We start from the raw sequence: 12,695 nt of genomic DNA, 5'->3' as shown, positions 1-12,695 counted from the left end.
AGACAGGCAGCGATTGGAGGTTGGCTAGAGGTAGATTCTAATTTGATTAATCAGTCATTCTTCATCACATCGTTAATGTGGACGGATAATTAAAAATTAAAAATTGTAACAAATTAGATGGCAAATTCCTTGGCATTCTCATTGACCACAAGCTTAATTTCCAGGGACACATTCTAAACATCAAAAAAAGTTTCAAAAACTGTGGGCATTCTTTCTAAGATCAGATATTATGTACCACGCCCTGCCCTGGTGACTCTATTACTCCCTTATCTATCCATATCTCAACTATGGTATTTGTGCTTGGGGCTCTACTACCCGAAATCACTTACGTCCTCTAATTACTCAACACAAAGCTGCTATTAGGACAATATCCAATTCTGGCCCCAGACATCACTCGGTACCCCTACTTAAATCTCTGAATATGTTAGACATTAAGTCACTGCACATTCTCTCATGTGTATTATATATATATAAAACGCTAAACTATAATGCCAATCCTGATCTCAAAAGCTTCATAGAAGGTTGTATCAGAACCCATGAGCATCACACCAGAAATAGTTTTGATATTCCTAGAGTACGACTTAATCAAACTAGTAATGCTTTACAAATCAAGGGGCCCAGAATGTGGAATGACCTTCCCAACCATGTTAAAGACTGTACCTCTCTCAACCAGTTTAAGTTAAAAGCGAAGCTATACCTAATAAATTCCCTGTAACCTACCTTACCCTTCTATTGTCAGTCTGTTTTTTTCTTTAAAGAGCGCTGTTTGTCGACATAATTGTATTTGTGCTGCTTTTTCATCTATGTTTTCATTCTACTCAATTAGTATTAAGCTTGTCATTTAAGTTTATCATGCCCGAAACGCTTTGCGTAATAGTGGCTTTAGGCATTGTATGTACTAGCTATACCTATAAGTTAAACAATCCTTGTAATTATTTATTGAATGTATGTACCTTACCTAAATAAAATTGTATTGTATTGTTGTAATTAATAAACTATACCAAATAACGCAATTGGTTTGCCTTTTTAGTGGATATGTCAAAAAGCTTTAGGTACACATTACACAATTGCGTATTAGCCCCACTAACGTATTCACAGTTTACTAAGTTTTGCCAGTGATCAACTCTGTACTTTCTCTACCAAATTGCTAATCACTGTTATATACGTGCAATGTCAAAACTTACTAGTTCCTTCTTTTCAGACTAAACATTCTGTCCAATCATCATTCAGGTTGTCAAAGGATAGTAAACTAATCACATCAAATTAAAGAATTTAATAAATGAAAAATTTGAACTTTAGAATTATTTGTTCATAAAAAAATAATCAATGTATGGCTGAAAGTATTTGTATGGCTATTCAGGAATGTGAAGCTCCAGTATCTGAAAGTGTAGTAGAAACCTAATACTGCGGTATGTAAATGAGAATAAATTTTCCTTTAATATTCATCTCCATCTTCAACATCTTCACCGTCAGCAGAGTCCATGCCCACTTCCTCATAATCCTTCTCCAGTGCTGCCAAGTCTTCACGGGCTTCAGTGAACTCTCCCTCTTCCATGCCCTCTCCCACATACCAGTGAACAAAGGCACGCTTGGCATACATCAAGTCAAACTTGTGGTCAAGACGAGCCCATGCCTCTGCAATAGCTGTGGTGTTGGACAACATGCACACAGCACGTGACACCTTTGCTAAGTCAGCTCCTGGAACGACCGTTGGTGGCTGGTAATTAATGCCAACCTTGAAACCTGTGGGACACCAGTCAACAAACTGGATGGTTCGTTTTGTCTTAATTGAGGCAATGGCAGCATTAACATCTTTGGGCACAACATCACCCCTGTACAAGAGACAGCAGGCCATGTACTTTCCATGTCGAGGATCACACTTGACCATCTGGTTAGCCGGTTCAAAGCAGGCATTGGTGATTTCTGCCACAGAAAGCTGCTCATGGTATGCCTTCTCCGCAGAAATAACAGGAGCATAAGTTACAAGAGGGAAGTGAATTCTTGGATAAGGCACTAAATTTGTCTGGAATTCAGTCAAATCAACATTCAAGGCACCATCAAATCGGAGGGAAGCCGTAATGGAAGACACAATCTGACCAATAAGACGGTTCAGGTTTGTATACGAAGGACGTTCAATATCCAAGTTCCTGCGACAAATATCATAAATGGCTTCATTATCTACCATAAAAGCACAATCGGAGTGTTCTAGAGTTGTGTGGGTTGTCAGGATGGAGTTGTAAGGTTCAACAACAGCAGTAGCAACCTATGGGGAGGAAAAAAGAAAACATCAGAACCTTTATATGCACAATATATGTTGATACTCAAATGGTGGCATGAAAGTACTAAACAATATATACTGCCTTCACTAATGGCTGAAAAGTATAAAACTAAAACCTAGAAGCTGCAATATAACTTCATGGTATACCAGACTAGTTATACTTAAAACCTTACCCATTAAATTTCCCTACCCAAGAAACTTATTTGTTGATTTGCCAACAAATCTTAAAAATTGCACAAAGAAATTATTGCAGCTAAAAAAAGTGAACCATGTCTTAAAAAGACTAGAACCTGACTAATCTGCAATATAATGAGACCTCATACTCAAAATATGGAGACTTTTCCAGATTTAATTCTATTCTATCTCTTATTCACGCACACATCCTTTTCTCCACCTCATATACAATACTAATTCACCATGTTAACTTTTTTGTCCCTGGTAGGAAGTATTTATTTTCTTATGCCAAGGTATAGAAAATTTGTTTATAACCAAATTAAACAATTTATGCTTCAGCAATTGCTTTTTCTCCCCATCCCATCCCAAATCTTTATTAATTCAAAGTGCTATAGTCATAATGGCTTGGCACATTCTAGAACAAATTGCCTTTTAAAGTCAATGTCTACATTGTTAGCCTAATACTATGTAAACAGGAGGTTGGGCTTTAATATCTGCCTTATGTGGGACACATGGCCCAATAACACTGATCATTCCAGTCCAGTACCAACACAGGATGGAGTCGATACCAAAACACATTTTCCAGCCATCTCAACTTGGGGTACCAACGCCCCCATACGAGGATACTTGATGTACTGTATTTTAAAGAACAAAAACTTACTTGGGGTGCTGGGTATATGGCAAATTCAAGCTTGCTCTTCTTGCCATAGTCTACAGACAGGCGTTCCATCAACAGTGAGGTGAAACCTGAACCAGTACCACCACCAAACGAATGGAAGATTAGGAAGCCCTGAAATGGAACATTGTGTTAATTAAAATCTTAACTGTTGAAAATTTGCAAAATATATAAATATATACAGTATAAATAAATTAAAATATACAAGATCACAATGCAGATAACCCATCGAGCCAAATCCTGTAAATTTAAATTTCCTAACCAAAATAAATATAATGCACATTTGTGCAGCATGTCATTAGCTTTCATTTTACCCAAAACTACTGTAGTTAGTTTCAGCCATAACTTAATTACCTAACATTCATACACCACTTGTCAAGTTCATTTTAGGGACAATCCAAAATATTCCTTATGAAGATTGTCACACTACTTGCCAATTACTTTTTCCACGTACACAAGAATGGAAACCATTAAGTGCTGACCAAGTGCTACAGAAAAGTTTTGTCAAGATGCTGTACCAAATTACACATTATAGGCAGGGAAATGGATACAAACTCCTACCTCAAGTAATTTACACAGTACTTCATAAACAATAATGAGTCCATTTACCCTTAAGGAACACAAAGTAGCCTTCACAACTGCAAGAAAAATGAGAGGTTGGATAATGCACACTTTTCAGATTAAAGATGCTATACCAATGATGATACAGATTAGAGATGCTAGTGCTCTCTAAGAGTAGAATATTGTTGCACAATGACAGCCCCTTTTAAAGTTGGAGAAATTGCTGACCTGGAGAGCGTACAGAGATCCTGTTAGAATTCACCCGGTAAAACATCTAAACTATTATGACCGACTAAAATGGCCAAATCTGTATTCTCGAGTACAGGCTGGGGGAGACAATAATTTACACATGGAAAATAATAAGAGGAGCTGGTCCCAAACCTGTACACACAAGAGGCATGGTAGGATGTGCCTGCTGAAAAGCAGAGGTGCAATAGGTATCCTGAGAGAATTACAAACATCAGAGGCCCGAGACTGTTCAACTTGCTTCCACTATGCACAAGGGACATAATTGGCTGACCCCTCACAGTGTTTGAGAGAACTCGTGAACACCTCCAAATTATACCTATCAACCAGGCTGTGACTCATACGTCAGGCTGCGGGCAACCACATCCAACAGCCTGGTTGACCAGTCCAGCAACAAAATGATCTGGGACCGGGCCACAGGGACGCTAAGCCCCAAAACCAACACTAGGAAACCATTATCACGGTTTCCCTTAATTAAATCACTCAATGATTTAGGGGAAATGATTTGAATAAATTTTGAATTCAAAATTTTTATATCAGACATTAGGCAGTGAACTGCCGAAGTGCTTGAAAACATACAAGAGCTACAATTTGTTATCAGACAGCATGACAACCATGTTCAACACCATTTAAAACTAGAGTAATAAGAAGCTAGCCACAATACTTACAGGACCAGTCAAGGATCTTCCTAAGCTAAATATAAAGAAAAACCACACATGATCAAAACAAAACTAGTGAAGATCAAGTAGCTGCCAGAAGCAATGTTTAGACACCAGTTACTGATACATTGCATTTAAAGCAAGTTAAGGTCAAACTAGACCACCATTGAGCGACTTCCAAATGTACTATTTATTCATAGAGAATTAAATGTTCAAGGACAGTCCTTGAACATTTCCTTATCATAAATGATAAGGACAGAAAAGCCCAAATGTACTGAATACTCAGAGAAGAGGAACTGTGTATTGGCAACACCACTGTTGGAAGCATGACAAACTTTATAGGCCTGATAAGATAAAAAATACACGGGTACAGATTTTTTTTTATCAAATCCAAATTTAATGAATAAAAAAAATCTGACTAAGGAGAAGAGAAGCCGTCATTCAGCTGTACAAGTCAAGTGCAGCCACATCTGCACTACTACTATAAACACAGACCACCTTCAAAAAGGACAGTTGCTGTGGAGAAATGTAAAGCAGAAAATATACCAGAAGTCAGTCAACTAATAAACTGTTGCACGTAAGGACCCAAAACACTACAACTAGACATCGATGATCATCTCAAACTGTAATAAAATTCACCAATGGTCCTTAGCCAACATGCTACCAATTTTTGTATTAATGTCCAGGAGAGCAGCCAAACATGTTACAACTTTTCTAATACGGTAAATGATTGTCAGATGTCTAGTGATAATACCCACAGAATGTTTTAGGCATTTAGAATATTACAAGATACATTAAATTTTCTGCAGACAACAGGAGCACCACTGCTCACTGTCTCGAGGTATACTGGCAGTTTCAAGGTTGTAACTAGTGAATATGGCCTTGAGCTCACTGGAGCCACCATGTTGGACTAAAAACCAAATGCTTTTTCCTATCCATTCAGTAATAAACCCCGGAAACGCCTAGCTGGAAAAATATGCAATAACGAGGGGGAGGGGTTTCTTTAGTAAGCTGCCCATTTCCTGGGCCCTAGCAAGGCCACTAGAACTGGTGGCTCTGCTGGTAAATTCAGGGGAATTATATAAATATTTAGCGGCTAATACATACTAGTCAAGTCTTTTCAAACTGCATGCAGCAATGGGATACTCCTTCCCCCCACCCCCGTAAACATGCCAGGAACCAAAGCAATTAAGTGCCACTCACTAACTAAACAGACATTACAGTCTAACAAATAATTACATTACAGTCTAACAAAAAATTATCATTTAATTACTGTTCATTAAAGATTAAGTTTTTTTCAAGTAGTATGGTACAAGAATGGTTTAAGACTTAGTTACAACTATAACTAATAAAATTATCAAATTAGTAGGCAAAATCCTAAAAATTATAAAATCTACCTGAAACTATTTTGAGTACGCATTTAAATTACACCATTTCATTATTTAAAAAACTGATCAGCACCATTCTGCAGACCAATCCAAATAGCACTGCCCAACTCACCCCCCAACATTAAACTAATTTTACTGTATTAATTCCATCACAGGTACTATTTGTGCGAGTTGCTTATTGTTCCCAAATTAGTCACTGAAACCACAACGTCTAGTAGATACGACAAATCTATTTTAGAAAACACCAGGTGCAGCCAGACCCTTCCCTTTAGAGACAGTGCTAACCATGTCAACGATGTATAGTACAGTACTAAAGTTCACCTGAAACAAAAGTTTTAGACTTTGAAGCTCAAAACCAGTCTGACTAGACAACTATATTCTCCCACTAAAAATCTTCAAGTGTGCTGCCTTGAACTTTCTGTATTAAGTGTTTTTTAGGTTATGAAAAATAAATGTAATTTTAATTCTAGACTTATAACCCATTTGTCAAACAAGTTTTTTTTTAATTCAATGATTGACGTTTATTACAGTACTCTACTAGCCAATACCAACCTGGAGTCCAGTGCACTGGTCTGCTAGTTTACGGATCCGATCAAGAACCACGTCAACAATTTCTTTGCCAATGGTGTAATGTCCACGAGCATAATTATTAGCGGCATCTTCCTTTCCTGTGATAAGCTGCTCTGGATGGAAAAGCTGGCGATATACTCCGGTGCGTACTTCATCTGAAAAATGCAAGATACTGTATTACAATTCAACACTTGCCAAGTTAAAAAAGAAAAATCAATTCGGAGGACATGTACAATCATACTTTTGCTTTGTCTTCATAATGGTTTCAAATAATTTAGTGTATCATATGCTACATCTTTGCTTAAAAAACAATAAAGTTTACTTACCAACAACCGATGGTTCAAGATCAACAAACACTGCTCTTGGGACATGTTTTCCAGATCCAGTCTCACTGAAGAAGGTATTAAATGAATCATCACCAACCCCAATGGTCTTGTCAGAGGGCATCTGGCCATCAGGCTGGATACCATGTTCTAGGCAATAAAGCTCCCAGCAAGCATTGCCCATCTGGACACCAGCCTGGCCCACATGGATGGAGATGCACTCACGCTGAAAACAAATCACGATTATAGAAAAGAACCTTGATCTAGCCAACTTTTTATCTTTAAAGGCAAATGTTCAATTAAATCCCCTTTGTCATTATTTTCATATATTTAGTTGCATAAATTTCAGTGGACCACACAACCATTTAATAAACCCCATTCAGTAAGAAATTTAATATTGCAGTAGAGTATTGCATTCAAGTCGCTTTCCTAATTTAAGCTTTTGATTCATCGAATCAAATTAGGTGCATGGGGGCCACAATCAAACAAGCTCAGAAACCTGTACGAGTCATTCCAGTTCTGAACATGTAAAGTTGGCTACCCTTGGGGACATTTGATCAGCTATGAGTGACAACTAAATTAAGATCTATTCAAATGTTCTCTCCAAAAATCCGTAACCGTGATCCAAATTTGCAGAATACCATACACAGTGTAAACTTTAAAATCCAGGCTTCTACATAATGGATCGAAGCAGCAACTACATCCACCCACTGGATTCCTCTAACCAATTTTAGATTTGAAAAGAGGGGAGGGGGAAAATTTTCAATATTAATTTTTAAGACATTCCCCCATCTATTTTTCAATAATTTTAATGGATATTTTAGTGTCAGGAAAACTAACCTGCTAAACGGTTTACAATGGGTTTTGAATGCACAATATATTAATTTTGTTTTAATAAAATTTAATACTAGATGGTGAATAGGTTGATGCAAGTGGTCTACCCTCTTATAAATCTGTACCTCTAAGTTGCAGCCCTCCACAATTCCAGTACTCGACTTATACATTAATAGGAAAAGGCTCAATGTAATGACTGGCATGTCATGTCCAGTTTTCATTTTTATTGTACTAAATTTTTAGTTTTTACTCAAAATGCACATTTATGAGATTCATCAATGTAGAAAAAAGTTCTATTACTATAAAAATTACACTTAGACAACCAACTTTGGCTTTATGCCGATCTTTAATATTACCACCTCACCTCCCCCATCTCTGACTTGGGCTAGACGTTAGAGTGACAGTCTCGCTTCATGCAGGTTGGTGTTTAATCCCAGACAGTCCAAGTGGTTGGGCAAATCCCTATCCTAACCCCTTTCAAGTGCTATAGTCGTAATGGCTAGTCGCTTTTCTCTATTAATTCCCTCCCTCCCCATACATCCACCTATCTCTCCCTCCTCCCCATTTAGCAGTAAATAGGTACCTAGGAGTTAAGACAGCTGCTACGGACTGCTTTCTGGGGGGGTGTAACAAAAAGGAGGCCTGGTCGAGGACCGGGCCGCAGGGACGCTAAGCCCAGAAATCGAGATAACCTCAAGAAGATCCCTCCCTCCCCATCATCCATCCCTCCCTCCTCATCATCCATCCCTATCCCTCCCTCCTCATCATCCATCCCTATCCCTCCCTCCCCATCATCCATCCCTATCCCTCCCTCCCTCCTCATCCATCCCTATCCCTCCCTCCCTCCTCATCATCCATCCCTATCCCTCCCTCCCTCCTCATCATCCATCCCTATCCCTCCCTCCCTCCTCATCATCCATCCCTATCCCTCCCTCCTCATCATCCATCCCTATCCCTCCCTCCTCATCATCCATCCCTATCCCTCCCTCCCCATCATCCATCCCTATCCCTCCCTCCCTCCTCATCATCCATCCCTATCCCTCCCTCCTCATCATCCATCCCTATCCCTCCCTCCTCATCATCCATCCCTATCCCTCCCTCCCCATCATCCATCCCTATCCCTCCTCATCATCCATCCCTATCCCTCCCTCCCTCATCATCCATCCCTATCCCTCCCTCCTCATCATCCATCCCTATCCCTCCCTCCTCATCATCCATCCCTCCCTCCTCATCATCCATCCCCATCCCTCCCTCATCATCCATCCCTATCCCTCCCTCCTCATCATCCATCCCTATCCCTCCCTCCTCATCATCCATCCCTATCCCTCCCTCCCCATCATCCATCCCTATCCCTCCCCATCATCCATCCCTATCCCCCCCTCCCCATCATCCATCCCTATCTCTTCCTCCCCATTCATCCATCCCTATCTCTTCCTCCCCATTCATCCATCCCTATCTCTCCCTCCCCATCATCCATCCCTATCTCTCCCTCCCCATCATCCATCCATCCCTATCTCTCCCTCCCTCATCATCCATCCCTATCCCCCCCTCCCCATCATCCATCCCTATCTCTCCCTCCCCATCATCCATCCCTATCTCTCCCTCCCCATTCATCCATCCCTATCTCTCCCTCCCCATTCATCCATCCCTATCTCTCCCTCCCCATTCATCCATCCCTATCTCTCCCTCCCCATTCATCCATCCCTATCTCTCCCTCCCCATTCATCCATCCCTATCTCTCCCTCCCCATTCATCCATCCCTATCTCTTCCTCCCCATTCATCCATCCCTATCTCTTCCTCCCCATTCATCCATCCCTATCTCTTCCTCCCCATTCATCCATCCATCCCTATCTCTCCCTCCCCATCATCCATCCATCCCTATCTCTCCCTCCCCATCATCCATCCATCCCTATCTCTCCCTCCCCATCATCCATCCATCCCTATCTCTCCCTCCCCATCATCCATCCATCCCTATCTCTCCCTCCCCATCATCCATCCATCCCTATCTCTCCCTCCCCATCATCCATCCATCCCTATCTCTCCCTCCCCATCATCCATCCATCCCTATCTCTCCCTCCCCATCATCCATCCATCCCTATCTCTCCCTCCCCATCATCCATCCATCCCTATCTCTCCCTCCCCATCATCCATCCATCCCTATCTCTCCCTCCCCATCATCCATCCATCCCTATCTCTCCCTCCCCATCATCCATCCATCCCTATCTCTCCCTCCCCATCATCCATCCATCCCTATCTCTCCCTCCCCATCATCCATCCATCCCTATCTCTCCCTCCCCATCATCCATCCATCCCTATCTCTCCCTCCCCATCATCCATCCATCCCTATCTCTCCCTCCCCATCATCCATCCATCCCTATCTCTCCCTCCCCATCATCCATCCATCCCTATCTCTCCCTCCCCATCATCCATCCATCCCTATCTCTCCCTCCCCATCATCCATCCATCCCTATCTCTCCCTCCCCATCATCCATCCATCCCTATCTCTCCCTCCCCATCATCCATCCATCCCTATCTCTCCCTCCCCATCATCCATCCATCCCTATCTCTCCCTCCCCATCATCCATCCATCCCTATCTCTCCCTCCCCATCATCCATCCCTATCTCTCCCTCCCCATCATCCATCCCTATCTCTCCCTCCCCATCATCCATCCCTATCTCTCCCTCCCCATCATCCATCCCTATCTCTCCCTCCCCATCATCCATCCCTATCTCTCCCTCCCCATCATCCATCCCTATCTCTCCCTCCCCATCATCCATCCCTATCTCTCCCTCCCCATCATCCATCCCTATCTCTCCCTCCCCATCATCCATCCCTATCTCTCCCTCCCCATCATCCATCCCTATCTCTCCCTCCCCATTCATCCATCCCTATCTCTCCCTCCCCATTCATCCATCCCTATCTCTTCCTCCCCATTCATCCATCCCTATCTCTCCCTCCCCATTCATCCATCCCTATCTCTCCCTCCCCATTCATCCATCCCTATCTCTCCCTCCCCATTCATCCATCCCTATCTCTTCCTCCCCATTCATCCATCCCTATCTCTTCCTCCCCATTCATCCATCCCTATCTCTTCCTCCCCATTCATCCATCCCTATCTCTTCCTCCCCATTCATCCATCCCTATCTCTTCCTCCCCATTCATCCATCCCTATCTCTTCCTCCCCATTCATCCATCCCTATCTCTTCCTCCCCATTCATCCATCCCTATCTCTTCCTCCCCATTCATCCATCCCTATCTCTTCCTCCCCATTCATCCATCCCTATCTCCATCCATCTTAAGATCTCCTGCCATCATGGTGGTTACTCATGAGCCAGGCAAGAGGCACCACAGTAGAGGGATGCTGGGAGGCAAGACGTGCCGGGGCTCGGGGAGCAGCACGCCACCATTCCCTGCCCGTTACCATAACTCCCCAACCCTACCCCACCATGCAATAACAAAAACTCTTAACCTTGAATTTGAGTAAATCAACAACAATTAGCTAACGTGAAGAAGGGTGTGGCAGTGAAGCTTATCACCGCTCCCCATTAGTCTGGCTACAGCCCCGCCAAGCATGACCGGCCCTCACCACACCACGCAGCCATTTTCTCTCATGCTCTCAACTTTCACCTCAGACGTGACTACAGCCTCCCAGGAAACCAAGTTTTGTTAAAGCCTAAAGCCTCACCATCTCCGGGCTTGGAGCATCGTGAGGGTGACGGAGCAAGAGGCGGGAGACGCGCAATTCAGGCAGGAGAGAAGCCCGTCAAGGGCCGCCGGCGACCATCATGGTGCGGCCGGCCAGGGAGGCCACACTAGGGGGGCGCCACACCAGGGAGGACAAACCTGGGGTGCTACAACTGTGGGCCGCCACAAACTTTACTCCAAACCTCACCAACACACCGGCCCATGTACAGCCCCCACAGCACCCCGTCAACCCAGGAGGCCGACACCCCGGCCCGCCACACCCACCTGTTGCTCTCATCACCGTAAACACCGCCCGCCCCGCCACACACGCCTCCTCCTCCTCCACTAGCTGCTCCTAACGTAAATATTGATCTCTAAACTCACCATTTTGAAGGGATTTGGTAGTAAGACACGAAGACTCGGTCCGTCTCACAGGAGCAGCTTGGGTGTTCCCGCAATTGGATGATGGCGCCACGTTGCACGCGTATTTATAAGCTCGGGTCACGTGACGTGCGCAGAACCCGGCCCCCGGGAGTGCGCAGGTCTGGCCGGCTCCCACACCCTTCACTCAACACAAGTATATTATACCTACAACCACCTCACTCAGTCACATTAACTAACAATGTTATATGTACTTTAATATGGTGGATAGTAATATTTTTTATAAATATGCTCATACAAAATGGCAGTTGAATACATTATGGGAACGCAGGTGGTGGAGTCAAATTCAAAAAGTTCCATTATCATTCCTCATGCCTCCACACCCCCCCCCCCCCCACCTCTTAGGGGGATATACGGCTGGTCTTACATTTACCAGCTTTTGGTATGCTGCTGTGTTAGCCTATGTGTGCTTTGCGTCATAATTTTGTGATCCACCGTACTTACAGGCTCGTCAAATATCTTTCCTATTCTCGTAATATACTTCCTTTCCTGTCATACTAAAGTACGTATTTAATTTGGTATATACATGACTCTTTGTGTGTGTATATACACACACATAGAGCCCAATGGGCTCGAGAATCTGTACACCAGCAGATTACGTTTTTACTTTTACTGAATACTTTTTTATTATTATTTTCTACCACAGACGTGGCCACGCATTTACAATGCCAACCAGCATATATACAGTTTCTTCTATCCTCCATGGATAGGCTTAGAGATCTGATAAACATATGTCATTGATTTATTGAACAATTTGCCACAGAAGATGATTGTAGTGATTTTAAAATGCTAAGCTAACCTACAAACATAAAAACACAGATTTACGTCTGTTCTACATAAACAGTGATCAAGGTGTCTT

At 42.7% G+C, this 12,695-nt stretch overlaps 1 protein-coding gene across 1 annotated transcript; it reads right to left on the bottom strand.

Annotated features, from left to right (window-relative positions):
- Positions 1-1,258: 1,258 nt before the first annotated feature.
- LOC138367650 (tubulin alpha-1 chain) lies at positions 1,259-11,920 on the bottom strand. Its single transcript, XM_069329381.1, has 5 exons — positions 11,780-11,920; positions 6,879-7,101; positions 6,535-6,707; positions 3,114-3,242; positions 1,259-2,263 (listed from the first exon to the last, which is right to left on the bottom strand). The coding sequence occupies exons 1-5, from the start codon at positions 11,780-11,782 to the stop codon at positions 1,436-1,438; spliced, it is 1,356 nt and encodes a 451-aa protein (XP_069185482.1). The 5' UTR covers positions 11,783-11,920; the 3' UTR covers positions 1,259-1,435.
- Between the last annotated feature and the right edge of the window lie 775 nt (positions 11,921-12,695).

This window comes from Procambarus clarkii, chromosome 22 (genome assembly GCF_040958095.1).
Source record: "Procambarus clarkii isolate CNS0578487 chromosome 22, FALCON_Pclarkii_2.0, whole genome shotgun sequence".
In the NCBI taxonomy this organism is placed as follows: domain Eukaryota; kingdom Metazoa; phylum Arthropoda; class Malacostraca; order Decapoda; family Cambaridae; genus Procambarus; species Procambarus clarkii.
The sequence above is the reverse complement of the archived record's forward strand: the minus strand, read 5'-3'. Positions and strand labels throughout refer to the sequence as shown.